Here is a 25,184-nt window from a genome sequence, read left to right as displayed (position 1 = left end):
GCAGCCCCGACTCAATTTGTTGTTGTTTTTTAAACTTTTGGTCTGACAGCTGATAAAATAATTTTTAGTTTTAGCTGTTGAAAATTAATCTGTTCTTAAATTTTTTATTTTGAAAATGCTGTAGAAAAGCATTTACTGTATATGTGTAATCTAGAAAAATGATATAGATGAACTTGTCTGCAAAGCAGAAATAGATACACAGACATAGAGAACAAACATGATAACATACGTGGTGGCGGGGGTGGAGGTGGGATGAACTGGAGGATTGGAATTGGCATGTATACACTGCTATGTGTAAATACATAACTAATGAGAACCAACGGTATTGCACAGGGAGCTCTACCCAGGGTTCTGTGGTGACCTAAATGGGAAGGAAATCCAACAAAGAGGGGGTATATCTATATCTGTATATACTTATATATAGCTGATCCACTTTGCTGTACAGCAGAAGCTAACAAAACATTGTAAAGCAACTATACTTGAATAAAAATTAATTTTAAAAAATGTTACAGATGGCAGGGTTTTCTGAAATAAGGCAATACAGTATTCAGGATACCCTAAGAAATGAAACTTACTAATAAAGTCAAGGTGAAATACAAACAAATTTCAAATGTACTGACACCTAAGATTATACAGAAACTGAGTAAATATTTCCTTTTAGAACTAGATTTAAAAAGCAAACAAACCAACTCTTTGTTCTCTCTCCATCTGTTTATAACATTAGTTTCTCACAAAACTGACCATGAACTTTTAAAGTGAACTTTATTAGCCCTATAGGTTAAGTATTGGACCTGTTTCCTTCACTGTTGGTGATGAAGCTGTACTTTGTTACTTTTTGTTTGGCTCAGGGCCTCAGTGGAACACTAAGCTAGTGATACAACTTAATAAGTTATAAATTATTTCCTGTTAGGCACATTATGCCAGTTAGACCAATATTTCATGAAATCCAAAATTCTTAGGATTCATTGATTGAGTAGGGGATGGACTAGATGACCTCCCTCTGTCTTTAGGCCATGCTGAGAGTCTAGGATTCCTTACATTTTTTCACTTGATCAAATAAAAGGGTTTTTTCCATCACTTTAAATCTTGAAAGCAAGTTCTACATCATAAGAAAAAGTAGAAATCAAGGAAAGAAAATGCAAAACCAAAATACTTTGTCTGGGGTATAGTTGTAGTTGTTTAGTTGCTAAGTTGTGTCTGACTTTTGCGACCCCATGGACTGTAGCCTGCCAGGCTCCCCTGTGCATGGGATTTCCCAGGCAACAGTAGTGGAGTGGGGTTACCATTTCCTTCTCCAGGGGATCTTCCTGACTCAAGAATTGAACCTGTATCTCCTGCATTGGCAGGCGCATTCTTTTCCACTGTTCAGTTCAATGACTCAGTCATGTCCGACTCTTTGCAACCCCATGGACTGCAGCACGCCAGGCTTCCCTGTCCATCACCAACTCCCGGAGCTCACTCAAACTCCTGTCCATCGAGTTGGTGATGCCATCCAACCATCTCACCCTTCTCCTCCTGCCTTTGATCTTTCCGAGCATCAGGGTCTTTTCACGTGAGTCAGTTCTTCCCATCAGGCGGCCAAAGTATTGGAGTTTCAGCTTCAGCTTCAGTCCTTCCAATGAATATTCAGGACTGATTTCCTTTAGAAGTGACTGGTTGGATCTCCTTGTAGTCCAAAAGACTCTCAAGAGTCTTCTTCAACACCACAGTTCAAAAGCATCAATTCTTCAGCACTCAGCTTTCTTTATAGTCCAACTCTCACATCCATTCATGACTACTAGAAAAACCATAGCTTTGACTGGACAGACTTTTGTTGGCAAAACAATCTCTGCTTTTTAATATGCTGTCTAGGTTGGTCATAGCTTTTCTTCCAACGAGCAAGCATCTTTTAATTTCATGGCTGCAGTCACCATCTGCAGTGATTTTGGAGTCCCCCAAAAAATAAAGTCTCTCACTGTTACCATCTGTTTGCCATGAAGTGATGGGACATGATGCCATGATCTTAGTTTTCTGAATGTTGAGTTTTTTAAGCCAACTTTACCACTGAGCCATATAATGTTATACTTTAAATGATCACTTGATATATGGCATTTTTAGCTTAGATTTTTAGTGATGGAACAAATTATTATTATTAAGAGTATTGTTAGCAGATGTACAGTCAGAACATTTTTTTCTTGTCCCTGATAGCTCAGTTGGTAAAGAATCTGCCTGCAATGCAGGAGACCCTGGTTCAATTCCTGGGTTGGGAAGATCTGCTGGAAAAGGGATAAGCTACCCACTACAGTATTCTTGGGCTTCCCTTGTAGCCCAGCTGTTAAAGAATCCACCTGCAATGTGGGAGACCTGGGTTCAGTCCCTGGGTTGGAAAGATCCCTGGAGAAGGGAACAGCTACCCACTCCAGTATTCTGGCCTGAAGAATCCCATGGACTGTATAGGCCATGGGGTCGCAAAGAGTCAGACACGACTAAGTGACTTTCACTTTCCTTATAGAATTCTGGAATAGGTGTGTGATGAAAAATATGGTGGAATTGTATATATTCGCATTCAGCCACGTTTGTTCAGAGGACAGTAAAATGAAAGCGTTAGAAACAGTATAATTAAACCTAGGTTTAGATTCTCTTTGCTTGTTCTATCAATGAGTTTTTGCAGTACAGTGTTTTTGTGCCTCCCATACAGTGTATGAAGAAGGAAATGGCACCCCACTCCAGTATTCTTGCCTAGAGAATCCCATGGAAGAGGAGCCTGCTGGGCTGCTGTCCATAGGGTTGCACAGAGTCGGACATGACTGAAGTGACTTAGCATGCATACGTGCATTGGAGAAGGAAATGGCAACCCACTTCAGTATTCTTGCCTGGAGAATCCCAGGGACAGAGGAGCCTGGTGTGCTGCCGTCTATGGGGTCACAAAGAGTCAGACACAACTGAAGCGACTTAGCAGCTGCAGCATACACAGTATGAGCTTACTGTGTAGTTCTAGTTCTGGGTATTAGTACTAACAACAATGAACACTCAGGAAACACCACCTGTGTACCAGGCACTGTACACCATGCAGTTTGCATATAATGATTCATTTCATTCTCACAGTAGCCCTATCACATAGATTGTATTTTTAATCTGTGTTTCTTGGATAAGGAAACAGGCACTGAAAAGTTAAATAATTTGTCCCAATTACACGGTTAGTAAGTGGCAGATTTATTTGCCTGGTGCTAGAATCTGTGCACTTAGTCCCCTCACATTACCTCTCAAAACTATGCCACACTAAGCATAATAACATTTAGGCATATGCATATAATTAGCAGCTTCCCTGGTGACTCAGATGGTAAGGAATCTGCCTGCAATGCAGGAGACCCAGGTTTGATCCTTGGGTCAGGAAGATCCCCTGGATAAGGGCATGGCAACCCCAGACAAGAAAGAAAACCAAGAGAATAATAAACATAATTAAGGTTAGTATTACTTCTGGGGGAAAAGAAAGGAGGACATAATCAGCAAAGGTTCGTGTGGGGACTTGAAAAGGTTTAATAATGCTCTAATTCTTAAGCTGAGTAGAAGATACACAAGTTTTAATTTCATTATGTTCTATAACCTACATATGAATGTGTATATTCTTTTGTATACATCAGCTATTTTATAATTTAATTATGTGGAAAGCAAGTCACCTAAAATCCTTCTGAGGGTAGAGATGGGAACTGTAGAAATATAAATACGTACATGTATAATTATGAGACATCTAAGGGGTAAGAAAAATAAGTTACATTTAATTATAAAATTTACATCTCACTTTTTGGTCAACACCAGATGGTCAACACCGAAATCAGATTGATTATATTCTTTGCAGCCAAAGATGGAGACGCTCTATACAGTCAGCAGAAACAAGCCTGGGAGCTGACCATGGCTCAGATCATGAACTCCTTATTGCCAAATTCAGACTTTAGTTGAAGAAGGTAGAGAAAACCACTAGATCATTCAAGTATGACCTAAATCAGATCTCTTATGATTATACAATGAAAGCGACAAACAGATTCAAGGGATTACATCTGATAGACTGCCTGAAGAAGTATGAACAGAGGTTCATCACATTGTACAGAAGGCAGATATCAAGACCATCCCCAAGAAAAGAGTGCAGAAAGGCAAACTGGTTGTCTGAGGAGCCTTACAAATAGTTGAGAAAAGAAAGAAGCTAAAGGCAAAGGAGAAAAGGAAAAATATACCCATCTGAATGCAGTTCCAAAGAATAGCAAGGAGAGATTAGAAAGCCTTCTTCAGTGATGAATGTGAAGAAATAGAGGAAAACAATAGAATGGGAAAGACTAGAGATCTCTTCAAGAAAATCAGAGATACCATGGGAACATTTCATGCAAAGATAGGCACAATAAAGGACGGAAATGGTATGAACCTAAGAGAAGCAGAAGATATTAAGAAGAGGTGGCAGGAATACAGAGAAGAACTATACAGAAAAGATCTTCATAACCCAAGTAACCATGACGGTGGGATTACTCGCCTAGAGTCACACATCCTGGAGTCTAAAGTCATGGGGGCCCTAGGAAGCATCACTGCGAACAAAGCTAGGGGAGGTGATGGAATTCCAGTTGAGCTATTTCAAATCCTAAAAGATGATGCTATGAAAGTGCTGCACTCAATATGCCAGCAAATTTGGAAAACTCAGCAGTGGCCACAGGACTGGAAAAGGTCAGTTTTCATTCCAATCCCAAAGAAAGGCAATGCCAAAGAATGCTCAAACTACTGCGCAATTGTACTCATCTCACACGTTAGTAAAGTAATGCTCAAAATCCTCCACATCAGTTTTCAACAGTACCTGAACCGAGAATTTCCAGATGTTTAAGCTGCTTTTAGAAAAGGCAGAGGAACCAGAGATCAAATTGCCAACATCCGCTGGATCATTGAAAAAGCAAGAGAGTTCCAGAAAAACATCTATTTCTGCTTTATTGACTATGACAAAGCCTTTGACTGTATGGATCACAACAAACTGTGGAAAATTCATAAAGAGATGGAAATACCAGGCCACCTTACCTGCCTCCGAAGAAATTTATATGCAGGTCAAGAAGCAACAGTTAGAACTGAACATTGAACAACTGATTGGTTCCAAATTGGAAAAGGAGTACGTCAAGGCTGTATATTGTCACCCTGCTTATATTACTTATATGCAGAGTACGTCATGAGAAACACTGGGCTGGATGAAGCACAAGCTGAAATCAAGGTAGCCAGGAGAAATATCAATAACCTCAGATAGGCAGATGACACCTTAAGCAGAAAGCAGAGAGGAACTACAGAGCCACTTGATGAAAGTGCAAGAGGAGTGAAAAAGCTGGCTTAAAATTCAACCTTTAGAAAACAAAGATCATGGCGTCCGGTCCCATCACTTCATGGCAAATAGACGACGAAACAATGGAAACAGTGACAAACTATTTTCTTGGGCTCCAAAATCACTGCAGATGGTGACCGCAGCCATGAAATTAAAAGATGCTTGCTCCTTGGAAGAAAAGCTATGACCAACCTAGACAGCATATTAAAAAGCAGAGACATTATTTTGCCAGCAAAGGTCCATCTAGTCAAAGCTATGGTTTTTCCAGTAGTCTTGTATGGATGTGAGAGTTGGACTATTAGGAAAGCTGAACACCAGAGAATTGATGATTTTGAACTGTAGTGTTGGAGAAGACTCATGAGAGTCCCTTGGACTGCAAGGAGATCAAAGTCAATCCTAAAGGACATTAGTCCTGAATATTCATTGGAAGGGCTGATGCTGAAGATGAAACTCCAATACTTTGGCCACCGATGCAAAGAACTGACTCTTTGGAAGAGACCCTGATGCTGGGAGAGATCGAAGGCAGGCGGAAAAGGGGATGACAGAGGATGAGATGGCTGGATGGCATCACCGACTCAATGGACATGAGTTTGAGCAAGCTCAGGGATTTGGTGTTGGACAGGGAAGCCTGTCATGCTGCAGTCCATGGGATTGCAAAGAGTCAGACAAGACTGATCAACTGAACTATGTCTCACTTTTACTGAAAAGAATAAAGTTATTGAAATTTAATTTGTCCAACCCGATCCAGAATGAACCACATGTGAATTCCCTGGCATCCATTGGTTAGGACTCCACACTTTCACTGCTGAGGGTACAGGTTCAGTCCTTCATTGGGAAACTAAGATTCTGCAAGCCGCGCAGCACAGCCAAAAAGTAAAATGGACCAAGAAAGAAAGAGAAGGAAAGGAAGGAAAGAAAGAAAGCGAGGAAGAAAAGCAAAAGAAAATAATTTTTAAAAAGGGAAATTTTAAATGAAGCAGAGGCTTTTGTAAGGACATTAGAGAGCTACAACTCTTAGGAAAGGGGGGACTTGTCTCTGCAGAGTTTTTTTCATTTCTCAATTATGCTTGTTTGCTTTTCTTTTTTATCTTGTCACAGTTGCACATCTCACTTAGGCCCCTCTTGTATGTAAATTATAAGGAAGATTGGAGAAGACAATGCTTTAGAAAACTCACTGTGAGGAAAAAAAATTCACTATATAGCACATACACGATATACATAGGTTATAGACACATTCAGAAAACTTGACCTTTACACTTAATTATGAGTTTCCCCTTAAGAAAGAAAAAGAAATATCAAAATTATCAAAAATGGTAAAATTACTGTTAAAACAGTATTAGTTGGTTCTGAATGTAGTAATATATAAACTAAAATCTGAAAACATGGGTACCATTCTGAATAGCTGAAAAAAATTAATAAACTCACAGATTTCCTTAGTTTAGCTAAAGAGTCTTTTTCCAAGAGACTCTAATCTAAAGAAATCATAATTTGCTTCCCTCCTCCCTCAGCATTACAAAATTCATCCGTGTCGATTGTTACAACTGTAGATGATTCACTTTTACGTTTTCTCTTGATTATTTTTTTATTTTTAAAAGTGTTTAAATTGAGGTATTATTTTTATTTCTGCATGGTATTCTAATGTGTGAATATTCTGTATTTATTGTGTTGATGGATAGTTAGATTCTAGTGTTTGCCATTTTATTGTTACAAATTCTAAACAATGCTGCACAGACACTATCTTGTATACCTTTTTGTAACTTTCCTAGACAATGGAAAATTATTTATTAAAATGGTTGCACCAGTTTATGCTCCTATAAGGGTATGAATGCTTGATGCCCCATATTTTATTGTCTGATTCTTTAATATTTGCTAAACTGACAGATGTAAACTGGTATATAATGTCTTGATTTGCATTTTCCTGATTTCTGATGGGTTGAGCATTTTCTTCACGTTGTTGGCTGTTTCTGTTCCTTTGTAAAGTATTTGCTCTGTTTTGCCCATTTTCTGTTGATATTTTATTTTAAACTAATGTTTGTTTTGCTTATTGATTTTTAGAAATTCTTTAAAACTAAGGTAATAATATTTTGTTTCTGGTACATAGCATATATCCTCCTCAGTTCAGTTCAGCTCAGTCGCTCAGTTGTGTGCGCCTCTTTGCGACCCCATGAATCGCAGCACGCCAGGCCTCCCTGTCCATCACCAACTCCCGGAGTTCACTCAAACTCAGGTCCATCGAGTCGGTGATGCCATCCAGCCATCTCATCCTCTCTCGTCCCCTTCTCCTCCTGCCCCCAGTCTCTCCCACCATCAGGGTCTCTTCCAATGAGTCAACTCTTCACATGAGGTGGCCAAAGTATTGGAGTTTCAGCTTCAACATCAGTCCCTCCAATGAACACCCAGGACTGATCTCCTTTAGGATGGACTGGTTGGATCTCCGTGCAGTCCAAGGGACTCTCAAGAGTCTTCTCCAACACCACAGTTCAAAAGCATCAATTCTTGGGAGCTCAGCTTTCTTCACAGTCCAACTCTCACATCCATACATGACCACTGGAAAAACCATAGCCTTGACTAGACGGACCTTTGTTGGCAAAGTAATATCTCTGCTTTTCAATATGCTGTCTAGGTTGGTCATAACTTTGCTTCCAAGGAGTAAGTGTCTTTTAATTTCATGGCTACAGTCACCATCTGCATTGATTTGGGAGCCCCAAAAAATAAAGTCTGACAATGTTTCCACTGTTTCCCCATCTATCTGCCATGAAGTGATGGGACCAGGTGCCATAATCTTCGTTTTCTGAATGTTGAGCTTTAAGCCAGCTTCGTCACTCTCCTCTTTCACTTCCATCAAGAGACTTTTTAGTTCCTCTTCACTTTCTGCCATAAGGGTGGTGTCATCTGCATATCTGAGGTAATTGATATTTCTCCCGGCAGTCTTGATTCCAGCTTGTGCTTCTTCCAGTCCAGCGTTTCTCATGATGTACTCTGCATAGAAGTAAAATAAGCAGGGTGACATTATACAGCCTTGACGTACTCCTTTTCCTATTTGAAACCAGTCTGTTGTTCCATGTCCAGTTCTAACTGTTGCTTCCTGACCTGCATTTAGGTTTCATAGTCTTTCTAAATAATCCATTCCAATGTAAATAACCACTATGAAGAAAAAGTTCTGTACTATAGAGTTACTGACCAAAAACTCTTCAGTTCAGTTCAGTCGCTCAGTCATGTCTGTCTCTTTGCGACCCCATGAATTGAAGCACGCCAGGCCTCCCTGTTCATCACCAACTCCCGGAGTTCACCCAGACTCATGTCCATCGAGTTGGTGATGCCATCCAGCCATCTCATCCTCTGTCATCCCCTTCTCCTCCTGCCCCCAATCCGTCCCAGCATCAGAATCTTTTCCAGTGAGTCAACTCTTTGCATTAGGTGGCCTAAGTATTAGTAAAGGTTTAATATTAAAATAATCCAATTTTATAACCATAAACCTGACTACATGGGCTACATTGATAAGCCATTTTTAGAAATGGTACTTTTTTGTCCCACTAATTCTTGGTCTTTTTAGTTTTATTATGTTTTTCCAACAAGAAAGACCATTTTCAGTTTGTAGCTTACCGTACGAAACATACTTATTGTTTTTACTTTTTACTAGAGAATTTTTGTTTGTTTCAAGGTATGGTAGTAGTATACCCTACAATGACTGAATAGGCCATACATAGGAGATTCTTTTAGAAACTTTAACCTTCTTGGTGAATGTAACAAATCAGATGATACTTTCTAGACAGAATTCATTTATAAAGCTTTGCTTTATTTGGAGTTGTATTTTGCCATTTTTTGTAGTATATGTGTGTGTGTCTGTGTGTGTGTATATATATATATATATATATATATAGCATTTAGGAACTGATCCTACAGTTGGTTGTCTCTTCCCATAGATGTGGGCTTTCTATGGCTGGGAGCGGTTATTTCTTACAAGTCTATAGACTCCTGTTAAAGTACCATTCATGGTAAATGCTTAATACTTATTATTCTTGTTCTTTTTTTGTTCTTTCCTCAGTAGAGCAAATTACCATGTGTGCTTGTAATCCTTCTTACACTCATATACTTAGGCAGTGTTCAATAAATCTATGTCTTGTCAAGAATGAGTTTAATTACCATGAAAGTATGATAATTTAGCTGACCTTTTGATTAATATTATAGATAAGATTTTCTATTTGAAACAGTTGAGCCAAATACTTTGTTTAAAAATTGTCTTTAATTCCAGCAGTGGAATTTAATACACTTTTCTCCCATTTAAATACTCTAAATCTGATTTCAACAGATATTATGTCACCAAGTAGTGTATTTTCTAGAGCAGGTATGAAAAGATTCAGGAGCATTTCCAGTATTAAGTGGATCCAGTTGACTGTCATTTGCTAGATTATTATAATAGTCTCCTAATTGTCTCCCTGCTTCATTCTTGTTCCCTTCAATCCTTTCTTAAACCAGCTGCCAAATGTAAAATTAAGTGTTTCCTTTTAGAATCCTCCAGTGATTCCCCATTTCTCTCAGAGGAAAATTGAAGTGTTTGGCCTACAAGGTTCTCTTGTTAACTTGCTGTGTGTTACCCATGTGGTCTCCTCGCTCCTATGCTCTTGTCTTCGTTTTGCAGTGAACGCACTGACCTCCTTTCTGTTTGTCAGACACTCTAGGCAAGACCTTTAGGACCTTTGCATTGATTATTTTCTTTTTCTGGAACATTTATCCTACTGCATGACTCACTTTTTTACCTACTTCAATTCTTTACTCAAATAATACTTAATTTAAAATTTTATCCCCACCTCAGTACTTCTAATCCCCCTCTTAATCCTATTCATGTTTTTCTCTATAGCTTTTACCATTTTCTGATATACCACAGAGCTGGTGGTGTTCAGGGAAATGTTTTACAATTAATTTTCCAGATATAGTTCCTACATGAATGATGGTTGATAGTTTGCTTGTGTAGTGAGTAAGATGAAAGTGAAGCAATGAAGTTGTGTGTTAGAATTTCATTCATTTGTCAATGACATGAGAGGCTTCTTTGCTGAATTGGATAATAGTTTTCAAATAGTAGAATATTTCCTCACAATTTTTGTGCTATTCATAAGGTAGTGCTTTAGATACCACACACTTAAGTTCAGTCTGCATTGTAACATTTTCTCCATCAGTTTCTTAGATCTGAACAAGCACAAAACAATAAATCAAGCAGTAATTGATAGTTTTTGCCAAATTTCACAGTGTAAATATTTCCACTGTGGCCAATTTCAGGTTACCAGCATGAAGTCACTGAATATGATATTTGGAAGAGATGTACAGTAGCCTAGCATTAGGCAATATTTCTACCATACAGATACAGAATCATCAATAGCACCAAGACCATAGATGATAGTAAAATGTAATGTAAAAATAGGAAGTAAGATTTTAATATTTATCTTTGTTTTAAAATAACTATGTTTATATAATTTAATTTATAACAAAGGTTATGTTTAACACCAAGTTCATAAACTTGCTGAAAATTAACAGTTGGATCTTGTCAGTCAGCACATCGCTGTGAATAACCTGGCTAGTTATTTTCTGTCTATCTTTTTCATAGAGGCAGAGGTTTTGCTCTGTATTGTTTACTGCAGGCTGGAATGGTAGGCAGTCAATGAATACTTGCTAAGTGAATTTTAATTAAATGTATTAGATGCTGAGCGAAAAATAAATTTTGTCTTCAAATAAATTGAAACCTTTTTTGTCTTTTAATATGAAATTTTGATTATAACAATAGCATAATATTCTTACCTCTCTGAATTGTTGACCTAGATTATAAATAAAAGCATGTTACTCTGAAAGGGATAGAAGATTTAAAAATTTTCCTTGCTGAAAGAAAATCATGTGATCTCTCTTTTATAAAAAGAAAAATATGAAGCATATATGCATAGGAAAAAACAAAGGAAAAAACTCTGAACTGTTGATGGAGGTTATTTCTGTTTGGGATTACAGGTCATTTGTATTTCATTCTTCAGATTTTTCTGTTTTTCCTGTTCTTTACAAGTCACATCTATTATATGATAAAATTATTTTTAAATCAGCTTCTTTATCATACCTTGGTATATAGTATTTTAGTTGAAAGAGGAGGAAAGTAAAATATTACAAGCAGAATATACAGGGTAAAGAAAGAGAAAGAAGTGAGAAAGCCATTGCATATTTGAAAGGCCTGATCTTATTATGCAAGGAAGTACTGGGAGATAAGGCTGGACAATGTTGGGTTCAAATTGTAGAGGCTTCTGAATGCCAGACTCGGACATCAAATTTTAGAATCTTCAACGGGTTTTGAAGATAGTCAAGGAAGAATTCTAGGAATTTAATCTGGCACAACTCTGTAGGAAGATTAGAAGGAAGAGGGCTTGGAGTTCAGGGGTTGTTGCAGAGGTCATGGATGAAGTGATTTTTCTACCAGGGCAATTAGGAATAGAAGTGCTGAATGGCTGAATACCAGAGATAACTGATACCTGTTCCCATCCAGTAGCATCTATTGATGAACTTTGTCCGGAAGAATTATGGGAAAGTGTCAGAGATGAACCTTAGAGTATGCTGTTGGCATTTTAAAGCTTTGATGGGTGTAAAGGTGTTGTGTATAAATACAAAAGTCAGGAAGAAGAGTTTGTTTGAAAGGAAGAAGATAAATGGATTTGGAGATATTTGAATTGGAGTTGGAAATAGAAGACTAGAATTCACAAAGAAGTCAGGACTAGATACGAGCTCTTTATGGAAGATAGAGAAAGAAGAAATATATGTTTATAATTAGTTGAATTTTAACCCATTAAAAAAAAAACAGTTCAGTATGTAATCTGTTCATGAATTCAAAGAAGGAGAAGTACAGTTCGTCATGAAGCTATAAACTTACATATTGACAGGGACATTTTTAGTTTACTAATAAGGTGACTTAATGATTCATTTTAAAATGTTAGCTAACCCTGCATTTATTAGAAAAGCTCCATATGATCATGATATATTTTTAATAAATTGTTTGGTTTGATTTGCAAAATTTTTGCTTAGAATTTATGTATGTATGTTCATGAGAGATATTGGTCTATCTATTTAAAAACCATAGTGTCTTTGGTTTAAATAGTGTCTATCAGGTAATACTAGCCTGATAGAATGCTTTAGGAAATGTTTCCTTCTCTTCAGTTTTTTGGGAAGAGTTTGTAGAATTGGTATGATTTCTTCCTTAAATGTTAGGCAGAATTCACCAGTGAATCCGTTTAGTCCAGGAGTTGTATTTGTGGAAAGATTTTAAACTATAAATTGAATTTCATTAATAGATAGAGAACTATTGTGCTGTGCTGTGCTTAGTCGTTCAGTCATGTCCGACTCTTTGCAACCCCATGAACTGGAGCCCGCCAGGCTCCTTTGTCCATGGGGATTCTCCAAGCAAGAATACTGGAGTGGGTTGCCGTGCCCTCCTCTAGGGGATCTTCCCAACCCAGGGATCAAACCCAGGTCTCCTACATTGCCAGCAAATTCTTTACCAACTGAGCCACCAGGAAAGCCCAGGAATACTGAAGTGGGTAGCCTATCTCTTCTCCAGAGGATCTTCCTGACCCAGGAATTGAACCAGGGTCTCCTGCATTGCAGGCAGATTCTTTACTAGCTGAGCTACCAGAGAAGCCCATAGGACTGTTCAGTTCAGTTCAGTCCCTCAGTCGTGTGCGACTCTTTGCGACCCCCTGAACCACAGCATGCCAGGCCTCCCTGTCCATCACCAACACCCGGAGTCCACCCAGACCCATGTCCATTGAGTCAGTGATGCCATCCAACTATCTCATCCTGTCATCCCCTTCTCCTCCTGCCCTCAGTCTTTCCCAGCATCAGGGTCATTTCAGATGAGTCAGTTCTTCACATCAGGTGGCTAAAGTATTGGAGTTGCAGCTTCAAAGGGTTATCTCTCTCTTCTTGCAGCTTCAAAGGGTTATCTATTTCTTCTTGCAGCTTCAAAGGGTTATCTATTTCTTCTTGAATAAGCTATGAAAGTTTGTACCTTGAAAGGACTTTTTCCATTTCATCTGAGTTGAATTTATTGCCATAAACTTGTTCATAATATGCCCTTATTATTTTTAATATCTATAGACTCTTATAGAGATAACACCTCTGTCATTCTTTTTATTTTTATTTTTGGCTGCACTGAGTCTTCATTGCTGCCCTTGGGCTTTCTCTAGTTGCATCGAGTGGGGGCTCCTCTCTAGTTGTGGCACATGGGCTTCTCACTGCAGTGGTGTTGCAGAGCACGGGGCTAGAGTTCATGGGCTCTGTAGATACGGCACCCAGTTTTAGTTGCCGCTCAGCATGTGGAATCTTCCAGGATCATGGATTGAACTTCCGTCCTCTGCATTGGCAGGAGGATTCTTAACCACTGGACTATCAGAGAAATCCTCTCATTCTTGACATTGGTAATTTGTATCATTTTTTTCCCCCTGAATAGTCTGGCTATAGGTTTATCAGTTTTTCTTCAGTCTTCTCCAAGAGCTAGCTTTTAGTTGCCTTTTTTCTATATTTATATTTTCCTACTTGACTGCTTTCTGCTTTGATTCCTACTGTTTCCTTTTTCTCTGCTTGCTTTGCATTTGTTTGTCCATTAGTTTCTATAGATAGAAGCTAAGGTCATTGTTTTAAGTTAAGACCTTTCTTATTTTCTAATATAGATGTTTAGTGCAGGGTCTCTCAATAGTGCACTATTGGCATTCTAAGCTGGACAATTCTTTCTTTTCAGGAGCTTGCCTATGTGTTATAGGATGCTTAGCAGTATCTCTGGCCACTATCCATGAGATGCCAGTAGCATCTCCTCTAGTGACAACCAAAAATGTCTTCTCTAGGTATTGCCAAATGCACAGGATTCCTCCCCATGCCTGGTTGAGAACCACTGGTTTAGTGCTATCAGTTTCTAAGTTCTGCTTTTGTGACATCCCATAAATTTTGATATGTTTTCATTCAGTTCAAAATACTTTCTGAATTCCTTTTTGATTTCTACTTTGACCCATGGGCTATTTTGAAATGCATTATCTGGTTTCCAAATATTTGGTGATTTAATTCCTTTGTGGTCAGAGATCATACTTTGCATGACTTGAAACCTTCTAAATTTGAGACTTGTTCTATGGCCCAGAATATGGTCTGTATTGGTAAATGTTCCATATGCACTTGAGAAGAATGTGTACTCTGTTGTCATTGGGTAGAATGTTCTATAAATGTTAATCAGGTCTTGTTGATTGATACTGTTGCTCAAGTCTTGCTGTACGTCTCCTTTTTTATTTTCTTCCTACTTATTCTGTTAATTATTGTGATGGGAGCATGTAGCCACTCCAACTTTCTTTTGATTTGTATTAATATGGTATATTGTTTTCTGTCATCATACTTTTTACCTGTTTGTGTCTTTATATTTTAAGTACGTTTATTACAGGCAACATATTGTTGGGTCTTGATTTTTTATCTAGTCTAATGAGCTAGTTAGTCTCTTTGACTACTGGGGCAGCTAGTGTCACTGATAAAGGTGCTGTTTCCCCTAACAAGTCTATTCCAGATCTCACTGGGGGAACATTGTGGCAATGGAGCCAGCCTGCAGGACCATGGTGGACAGGGTGGAGGGCTGGTGAGTATGGTTATACCATCCTTCCTGTGCCTATCTAGGACCAGGCAGAGGCACATGAAGGCAGACCAACCCTCTGGGGACCCTGGAGGAAGCCAACAGCTGTGCCAGAGAGATGGAACTTTTGGAATCTGACTTGCATTGTTACTGACCAATCAGAATGTTCTCTAGCCTTCAGTTCAGTTCAGTTGCTGAGTTGTGTCCAACTCTTTCTGACCCCATGGACTGCAGCACGCCAGGCCTCCCTCTCCATCACCAACTCCCAGAGTTTACTCAAACTCATCTCCATTGAGTCGGTGATGCCATCCAACCATCTCATCCTCTGTCTTCCCCTTCTCTTCCTGCCTTCAGTCTTTCTCAGCATCAGGGTCTTTTCGCATCAGGTACCCAGAGTATTGGAGTTTCAGCTTCAGCATCAGTCCTTCCAGTGAATATTCAGGACTGATTTCCTTTAGGATTGACTAGTTGGATCTCCTTGCAGTCCAAGGGACTCTCCTGAGTCTTCTCCAACACCACAGTTCAAAAGCATCAATTCTTTGGCACTCAGCTTTCTTCACAGTCCAACTCTCACATCCATATAAGACTACTGAAAAAACCATAGCCTTGACTAGACGGACCTTTGTTGGCAAAGTAATGTCTCTGCATTTTAATATGCTGTCTCGGTTGATCATAACTTTTCTTCCAGGGAGCAAGAGTCTTTTGATTTCATGGCTGCAATCACCATCTGCAGTGATTTTGGAGCCCCCCCCAAAATTAAGTCTGCTACTGTTTCCACTCTTTCTCCATCTATTTGCCATCAAGTGTTGGGACCAGATGCCATAATCTTTGTTTTCTGAATGTTGAGCTTTAAGCCAACTTTTTCACTCTCCTCTTTCACTTTCAAGTGAAGTTCCGCTTCACTTTCTGCCATAAGGGTGGTATCATCTGCGTATCTGAGGTTATTGCTATTTCTTCCGGCAATCTTGATTCCAGCTTGTGCTTCCTCCAGCCCAGCATTCCTCATGATGTACGCCGCATATAAGTTAAATAAGCAGGGTGACAATAAAGCCTTGACGTACTCCATTTCCTATTTGGAACCAGTCTGTTGTTTCATGTCCAGTTCTAACTGTTGCTTCCTGACCTGCATACATATTTCTCAAGAGGCAGGTCAGGTGGTCTGGTATTCCCATCTCTTTATGAATTTTCCACATTTTGTTGTGATCCACACAAAGGCTTTGACATAGTCAATAAGGCAGAAATAGATGTTTTTCTGGAACTCTCTTGCTTTTTCCATGATCCAGCGGATGTTGGCAATTTGATCTCTGGTTCCTCTGCCTTTTCTAAAACCAGCTTAAACATCTGGAAATTCTCGGTTCAGGTACTGTTGAAAACTGATGTGGAGGATTTTGAGCATTACTTTACTAACATGTGAGATGAGTACAATTGCGCAGTAGTTTGAGCATTCTTTGGCATTGCCTTTCTTTGGGATTGGAATGAAAACTGACCTTTTCCAGTCCTGTGGCCACTGCTGAGTTTTCCAAATTTGCTGGCATATTGAGTGCAGCACTTTCATAGCATCATCTTTTAGGATTTGAAATAGCTCAACTGGAATTCCATCACCTCCCCTAGCTTTGTTGGCAGTGATGCATCCTAGGGCCCTCATGACTTTGTACTCCAGAATGTCTGGCTCTAGGTGAGTGATCACACCATCATGATTATCTGGGTCGTGAAGATCTTTTTTGTACAGTTATTCTGTGTATTCTTGCCACTTCTTAATATCTTCTGCTTCTGTTAGGTCCATACCATTTCTGTCCTTTATCATGCCCATCTTTGCATGAAATGTTCCCATGGTATCTCTGATTTTCTTGAAGAGATCTCTAGTCTTTTCCATTCTATTGTTTTCCCTTATTTCTTTGCACTGATCACTGGCCTTACTACTTTGTTAAACCAGTTGTTGGGTTGTGGAAGGTCACAGAATGGATCCTAGGCAAGGGACTCAGCACAGTGAATGTTTACTATCTAGAATATAAGCATTGCAAAAACTTATCACTGGTATGGCTATATCAAGTCATACTGGCCAATTATATGGTGTGTATTTCTCTATTCACGTTTGAGTGTGCTGGATTTAATTCTGTTTATTATATACTAACACCTATTAGATAAAATTAGGAAAATAATGAGATCATCACAAGAAAAGTTTCACCTATCCAACTGCTTATGGTTGCCCTGGTCTTTTCCCTGATCTTCAGGCTTATATACATCTCCACCTGGCAGCCTGATAAACAGACCTCTCAAATTCAACAGTTCGGTTCGCTGTATTCTTCTATCCAGCTTACTGAGGCCTAAAACTTAGGAGTCATATTTTGATTTCTTTCTCTTCCTCACCTTTTATAATTAATTCCTGCTCTTGACTTTCTCCACAAAGAGAATTCTGTTGATCAACCAAAACTGAGATTATTAAACTTACTGCAGCAAGGGAGAGCACCACTATGATAGAGTCTTGGTAGTTAGGAGAAGTTAGAAAGGTTATTTCTGGGGTTTTGAGATCTGGACTCAGATGGTTTAAGGCAGGTCCTTCAAGGTGGGGAACTAGTTCGGATGGGCCAAGTTTATGACACAATATTTAAAATTAATGGACATAGCAAGAAGAGCAATCTGTTATCATGTGAGAACTGTTTGCCCTGATGCACAAATTGTTTGCCCAGATAGATTAGTTTGTTAAACTTTCCTGACAAAGTGTAGCTAATTCTTGGCTTACAGTCTTATCATCTTAGGCAGAATGCTTTCCTGAAGCAAAATTATATCATGTTGACTCAGTTAATTCATAGATTTCCTGAATCTATGTTTTGTTGATGTTGTTGCCTCTACCTGAAATAATCTTTTCCCGCCTACTTCCCACAGTATGTGACTGTTTTTTGTTCTTTTAAAACTTAACTCAGGCAGTGTCTCCTATAGGAAATGTTTCCTGAACCTAGACTGCTTCTAGGTGATACTGTATATAGTGCTATTATTTCATTCTCCATGTTGTGCAGAAATGAACCTTTTATAAAGGGAGAGAGCCATCTAAAGGCCGGTTGTCTTATTAATTTCTGTATCCACTAGCATTCATAACAGGGCCCAGCACATGATAAGTTTTCAGTTTTTACTAACCCAAACAAACTGGGTCAGAGGAGGAAGACCAGAGGAATAGGAGATAAGAGGTGATGATTTAACTTTAAATTAATGAGACTGAGGCAGTATCAGTGCACCCAAATACAGAAATTTAAGAGAGGAAGAGTTAAGAGTACAATTAGGAAATGCTCCTAATTGGGGTAATAGTTTGTGTTGATTATTTCTCCAGGAGTGATAATGCAAAGAGAACACCAATGGAGGATTAATATTTGAGGAATATCTACAGTGGGTGGGAGAAAGTAGAGGAAGCCCTCAAAGGCATCGGTAGAAACAGAGATGAGGAGGATAAACCAGAGGATTTCCTGATGTGGGCAGTTAAGTGTACGCAGTAACCTCTGAAACTCTAGCAGAATGGGGATATCATTTTTTAAAAATTTAGTTTGTAGGACAAAATAAGTTTATTCTCAGGTTTTATACTTAGAAAAATATATTCTTTACCTATATTCAACCAGGACTTCCACAGGGGGTATGATTTTCTTTATTTGGGAGTCAAGTTTAACCTTATTGAGAACCAGTAGTAAACATTACATTGAATTAACATTTTCTTTTTTTTTTTTGGTAAGCAAAATCATTATACATAGATTACCTGAAAATAGAATGTTTGGTTTCTCCCTTGTATTAATTATTATCTTAATTGCTAGATTATTTTGTAGGCCAGTGGTAGTTACACATTAAGAAGTAGCAAGCAAGATATTATGATTATGTATTTTCTTTTTACCAAGTTCATTTTAGAACAGTTACAGATATATCACTGATTTTCAAAAAATTTCCAGCTCTGAAACTCTTTCCTTAAGCTTTAACATGGAGCCCCAACATGTAAGTCAGAGAAAGAGAAGCTTGTCTGTTTGAACCTGTGACAGGGACTGAAAGCCCTCCTGAGAGTTATATCAGTCTTCTAACCTCCTCCTCTTTCCTTCCAAACACGTTTGGTACCAGAGACTCCTCTGTGGAAATTCTAGAGCCACCTAAATGATAGTTCAAAAATCACTGATATATAATTCTCTTTGTAGAAACACTGATGTCAAGCCATATTAATACTGAAAGTGACATGATATTTAGACCCTCAAATCAGATGATACTTCCAGTCTGTTATCTTTATTGGTCAGTAGAATGGTACAACAACAAAGAGGAAATAAATTTGTACTGGTGCTATTTAGACAGAGGTTGGATATCAGGGCTTCCCTGATAGCTCAGTTGGTAGAGAATGTACCTGCAGTGCAGGAGACCCTGGTCCGATTCCTGGGTTGGGAAGATGCGCTGGAGAAGGAATAGGCTACCCACTCCAGTATTCTTGGGCTTCCCTTGTGGCTCAGCTGGTAAAGAATCTGCTTGCAATGTGGGAGACCTGGGTTCAGTTCCTGGGTTGGGAAGATCTCCTGGAGAAGGGAAGGATTACCCACTCCAGTATTCTGGCCTGGAGAATTCCATGGAATGTATAGTCCATGGTCTCACAAAGAGTCGAACATGACTGAGTGACTTTCACTTCATTTCACTGGATGTCTTCCTTTCAGGGAAGTTGTCCAAGTAGTTCCTTTGTCAGTGGGAGGTTAGCCTACTATTAAATGCAGTCTCTTCCAACATCGATGATTCTCTGGTCTTACTGTCTACATTTATCCTACCTTGTAAATACCATCTAATAGGATGGGATCTATTGTATCTTTCATTTCTTCAACTTTATAGTGTGCTGTATATATGACAGGCACTGTATTAGGATGCAAGGATGCTATTTAAACAAGTAAGTGTAAACAAACAAGATAAAACCTTCCATAAAGGACATAGAAAATTGCTATAAGGTTTGAGGAGTACAGTTATAGAGGTAAGCAGAGGGTATTCATGGGACTCATATGAAATGAAAGGACCCAGACCAGATAGGGGCTTTTCAGAAAAAATGCTAGCTTCTATGAAGACTGAGCTGACTCTTTGAAAATGAGTAAACTTGAACCAGAAGCAAATAGAGAAAGGTCTTTCTAAGCAGAGGAAGGAGCATGTACAGAGGCTCTGAAAGATAGCCTGCCTTGTTTAAAGTAGTTTGGGTAGTTGAGTATGCCTGGAGCTTAGCATGTGAATGGAGCTGGTGGGTGAAGCCAGATGAAAAAAGACTGCACCATGCTTGGGAATTTGGACTTTACCTTAAAAGTGATGTGAAGCTATTGAAGGATTTTAAGCAGAGTAATTAATGGTCAGATTTGTGTTTTAGAAAGTGCTCTGGCATTAGTCAGGAGAACAGATCGGAGTAGACCTCTCTTGGAAGCAGAGAGACTATGGTTATTAAGCTTTTGCAATGATATAAGCAAAAATGAGGATAGTAGAATTTACGTGGTGGGTGGGGAAATTAATTCAGGATATACTAAGTAAATAAAATCCATAGTTATTGGTCAGAGAAAGAATAAAAGTAGAGGTGACTTTTAGCTGTTTGACTTGGCCAGCTGGGTAAGTGTATAGTCTTTTCTTGCTAAGAGAAAGGAAAAGAAAGGCATCATACAGACTTTTGTCTCAAGATTCTTGGAGTGCCACCTTGAGCAAGGATGTAGATGTTTTTTATTTTCTTATATTTGTATTTGTATATATTCTTGAAATGTGATATGAAAGTATATATTATCAAGGAAGGTTAAGGAATTCTTTTTGGAAGTCTATTAGATTAAGATAGACTCTCATTTAAAGTAGTTTAGGAATAAGTGATCTACTTAAAAGCAAAGGAATGGATTACCTTTTGTCCATCCAGTCCTTTGATTATTTAATATCCACCTAACCTACTCAGGGCTTCCATGGTGGCTCAGAGGTTAAAGCGTCTGCCTCCAATGCAGCAGACCCGGGTTCGATCCCTGGGTCGGGAAGATCCCCTGGAGAAGGAGATGGTAACCCACTCCAGTATTCTTGCCTGGAGAATCCCATGGACGGAGAAGCCTGGTAGGCTATAGGCCATGGGGTCACAAAGAGTCGGACATGACTGAGTGACTTCACTTTCACTTTCACTTTACCTACTCTATAAATCAACTTTGAATTGAGAAATAATAAATTCATTTTTAGAAAATGCAGAGATTTTTATCATTCATCTCTCCGAATTTTTACCTTTTAAGAAAATGTGTGGTAAGATTAGCCTCTCTCTGTGAATTAGCTAATTTGGTAATAGTTCTGCTGTGGCATTATGCACTTTAAAATACAAAATGATTTTCCTCTGAATGCAGGCCTTGATTTTCAAGTCTTTCATCGGTGTTCTGTGGGAATTAATGTTCCCTCCCTTGTTGTTTAACATTCCTGGCAGAGACGTTTCCTCTATATAGCTTTGTCACATCATTTTCTCAAGTTAGGTCTCCTTTTAGGCTGGTTGAGGTGCTTAAATCCCTCACGGAAAGAACGAAACAGAAAACTGAAGGTATTGGTTTCAGATTTTGAGATTTGCTCTATAAAGGGATACATTCATTATGTTTATTCATTGACTCTTAAATGCTCCTTTGTTTCTTATTAGATAAGTCTTCCTTCTCTGTAGTTTTGTGATTTCTTCTGTACCTTTGAAAGCATGAGAGAAGTGCCTCTTCCAGTAACAAAACAGAAACACTGTAGTTTAAACCAAAAAAATTCCCAAATGTCAGTGTTTCAGAATGATTTTTTCCTGATAAGGATCAAAGTTTTCAGAATATTTTCAGAAATTGTTAGCAGTTTATAATTTGGCCTACATGTACAAATTTCCTTATTCGGTAGTTAAAATGGATTTGAGAGGTAGATTAGTAGGAATAGTCATTGGTTTATTACAATTAAAGTGCTTGAAAGTTCTTAGAATAACAATTCCAGATCCTATAAGACGTTATTGTTGTTTTCCTAGAACTAGTACTATAACTGTCTTTGCAAAAAGTGAAATGATTTGTTTGTTTGAACTTAGGGTTACTCTAAAAGGAAGTATGTTAATTGCTCGTTTCCCCCTAAAACAAAACCTTTGATTTGAGATAATAGTTTTTTTAATTAATATTGTAATGTGAACTTTAAATGTGTGAGAAGGTTCAGTTCAGTTCAGTTGCTCAGTCATGTCCGACTCTGTGACCCCATGAATCCCAGCACACCAGACCTCCCTGTCCATCACCAACTCCTGGAGTTCATCCAGACTCGTGTGAGAAGGTAGTAACTTCCTTTTCATATTTCTTTTACAGCTTGTAAAAATTAAAATGAATAAACTACGGCAGAGTTTTAGGAGAAAGAAAGATGTTTATGTTCCAGAGGCCAGTCGTCCACATCAGTGGCAGACAGATGAAGAAGGAGTTCGTACTGGAAAATGTAGCTTCCCAGTCAAGGTAAGACCTCACGTTTCTATAAATTCCATTAATTAGGACAGTTAGAAGAAAACACTTCAAAAGCTAATCTCTTTATATTCTGCTTCAGTGACAGAATTAGTAAGAAGAAAAATAGATTATAATTAATGATTTTTCTCCTTCTGTTTATTTATTTTTAAATATATATGTTTTATTGACTTGCATTGTTTCAGGTGCACAGCAAGGTGGTTCAGTTATACAAATACACATATATTATTTTTGAAACTATTTTCCACCATAAGTTACTATAAGATACTGACTATCGTTCCCTATGATATACAGTAAACCTTTGTTGCTTGTTGCATATCTATTTTTTTATTAGAAATCTAGCATTCTGTTTATACTAAGTCAAACAAGTGGAATCAAAAATGTCATAATTTTTTAGTTAGGCAAAAATTCATAAGTTTTCTAAAATATATATATTATACATATTTATATATATGTATACAAAAGCTTTTCTGCTACTCTTGATAAAAGCTTGGGAAAGAACAATCAACAAGAAGAGAAGAGATGAAAAAATTGGAGAACATAAACTAAATGAAATGCAAGCACTGAATATGAAATAGAAAAAGTGAAACAAACTAGATAAAAGTAAAAGATAATCATATAGTCCAGTTGTTTTTAAACATGTCTGCTCATTAGAAACATATCTGGAGAAAAAAAGCAATACCTGAGCATTTGTAGTTTTCAAAAAATTTCAAGATACTTCTGATATGCATCTAGGTTTTAAAAAGTAATTTTAAAAGGTTTCTCTAATAGATCCTAATTTTGGTGATACAGAATTCTGTTATTTTTCTCTAGACGAATCATGATACAGTGGTATTAAGTGAGTAATAGTGACATAATCACAATAGTAAAAGATTTGTTATCAGTTTTCACAATCAGTTCAGTTCGGTTGCTGAGTCGTGTCCAACTCTTTACTACCCCATGGACTGCAGCACGCCAGGCCTCCCTGTCCATCACCAACTCCTGGAGCTTGCTCAAACTCATCTCATTGAGTCGGTGATGCCATCCAACCATCTCATCCTCTGCCATCCTCTTCTCCTCCTGCCCTCAATCTTTCCCAGCATCAGGATCTTTTCAAATGAGTCAGCTCTTCGCACAGGTGGCCAAAATATTGGAGTTTCAGCTTCAACATCAGTCCTTCCAATGAACACTCAGGACTGATCTCCTTTAGGATCGACTGGTTGGATCTCCTTGCTGTCCAAGGGACTCTCCAGAGTCTTCTCCAACACCATAGTTCAAAAGCATCAATTCTTTGGCCCTTAGCTTTCTTTATAGTCCAATTCTCACATCCATACATGACCACTGGAAAAACCATAGCTTTGACTAGATGGACCTGTGTCAACAAAGTAATGTCTCTGCTTTTTAATATGCTGTCTCGGTTGGTCATAACTTTCCTTCCAAGGAGTAAGCGTCTTAATTTCATGGTTGCAGTCACCACCTTCAGTGATTCTATTCTAGAGAACAAGCAATACAGACTATGCAATTACTCGAAATAGAATTGCAGTTACTAGACATCAGTCCAGAGAAGGCAATGGCACCCCACTCCAGTACTCTTGCCTGGCAAATTCCATGGACAGAGGAGCCTGGTGGGCTGCAATCCATGGGGTCGCTAGGAGTCAGACATGACTGAGTGACTTCACTTTCACTTTTCACTTTCATGCATTGGAGAAGGAAATGGCAAACCACTCCAGTGTTCTTGCCTGGAGAGCCCCAGGGACGGGGGAGCCTGGTGGGCTTCGTCTATGGGGTCGCACAGAGTTGGACACGACTGAAGTGACTTAGCAGCAGACATCAGTCAAATGAAGCTCCAGCTGGTTTGATCTCTGCCATGTGTTTTTAAATATACTAGTGCCTATAAAAGTGTAATAGTATTAGTGATTAAAGTAGGTTTCAAAGCTTATCTTACAATTCTATCTGCTAATTAAAAAAAAGATACTATTAATAAACAGAATTATGTCCTCACTCATTATTATCAAACGGTAAAGACGGAGGGAACAAATGCATTTTGTATCAGAATGGGACGGCTCTTTACAGATAGATACATGGAGACTTCCCATTACTTTCCATTGGCTAAGATGGAATCAAGTCAAATCTATAGTTGAAAGTCAAGAAAACATTTATTTGGTATTTTCAGCCTGTACCAAGGAGGCAAGCTCTTCTTGCAGGGAAACCAGTTGAAAGGATGACTGTCATGTAGGCAACTAACAATGTCAGCCACAGTCACTATATCGTATATGATCTTCACTATCCTCTCATTTTGTGTTATTTTTTCCTGCTGCCACTGCTTTAATCAAGTCCTCATCTTTGTTTTCTCCCTTCCAGACTATTGTCTTAGTGCATAGTAGTGATCTTTCTAAATTGTAAATATAGTTATGTCAACTTTCCTGCTTCCTGTGCTTTAGTAGCTCTGTAATAAAATTCTGGAGAGGCATCTAGACTTTTGTAAAAGCATGCATTTTTAAGCCAAACTACCTGACTTTGTGTTTGATCTATGCCAGTTACTATTAACTGTGATCTCTCTTAAAAATTACTTACCCTCTGATGAATGGATAAAGAAGGTGTGGTATGTATATACAATGGAATATTAGCCATAAAAAAGAATGAAATAGGGACTTTCTTGGTTGGCCCAGTGGCTAAGACTCCATGTTCCCAATGCGAGGGGCCTAGGTTTGATCCCTTGTCAAGGAACTAGATTCCACGTGCCACAAATAAAGTTCATGTGCTGCAAGTAAGACCTGGTGCAGCCAAATTGAAAAGAAAGAAAGAGAAATTACCTGTT

The 25,184-nt window shown here is 38.5% G+C and overlaps 1 protein-coding gene across 4 annotated transcripts in view; it reads left to right on the top strand.

Annotated features, from left to right (window-relative positions):
- NUMB (NUMB endocytic adaptor protein) overlaps positions 1-25,184 on the top strand; it is a 158,824-nt gene that overhangs the window by 86,215 nt on the left and 47,425 nt on the right. For all 4 annotated transcript variants that reach the window (XM_052646238.1, XM_052646237.1, XM_052646236.1 and 1 more), the window contains exon 3: positions 22,241-22,381. In XM_052646238.1, the coding sequence (XP_052502198.1) occupies positions 22,256-22,381 (126 nt within the window). In that variant the 5' untranslated portion in view covers positions 22,241-22,255. The remainder of the gene's footprint in view (positions 1-22,240; positions 22,382-25,184) is intronic.

Source organism: Budorcas taxicolor, chromosome 10 (assembly GCF_023091745.1).
Source record: "Budorcas taxicolor isolate Tak-1 chromosome 10, Takin1.1, whole genome shotgun sequence".
Classification (NCBI taxonomy): domain Eukaryota; kingdom Metazoa; phylum Chordata; class Mammalia; order Artiodactyla; family Bovidae; genus Budorcas; species Budorcas taxicolor.
The sequence above is the reverse complement of the archived record's forward strand: the minus strand, read 5'-3'. Positions and strand labels throughout refer to the sequence as shown.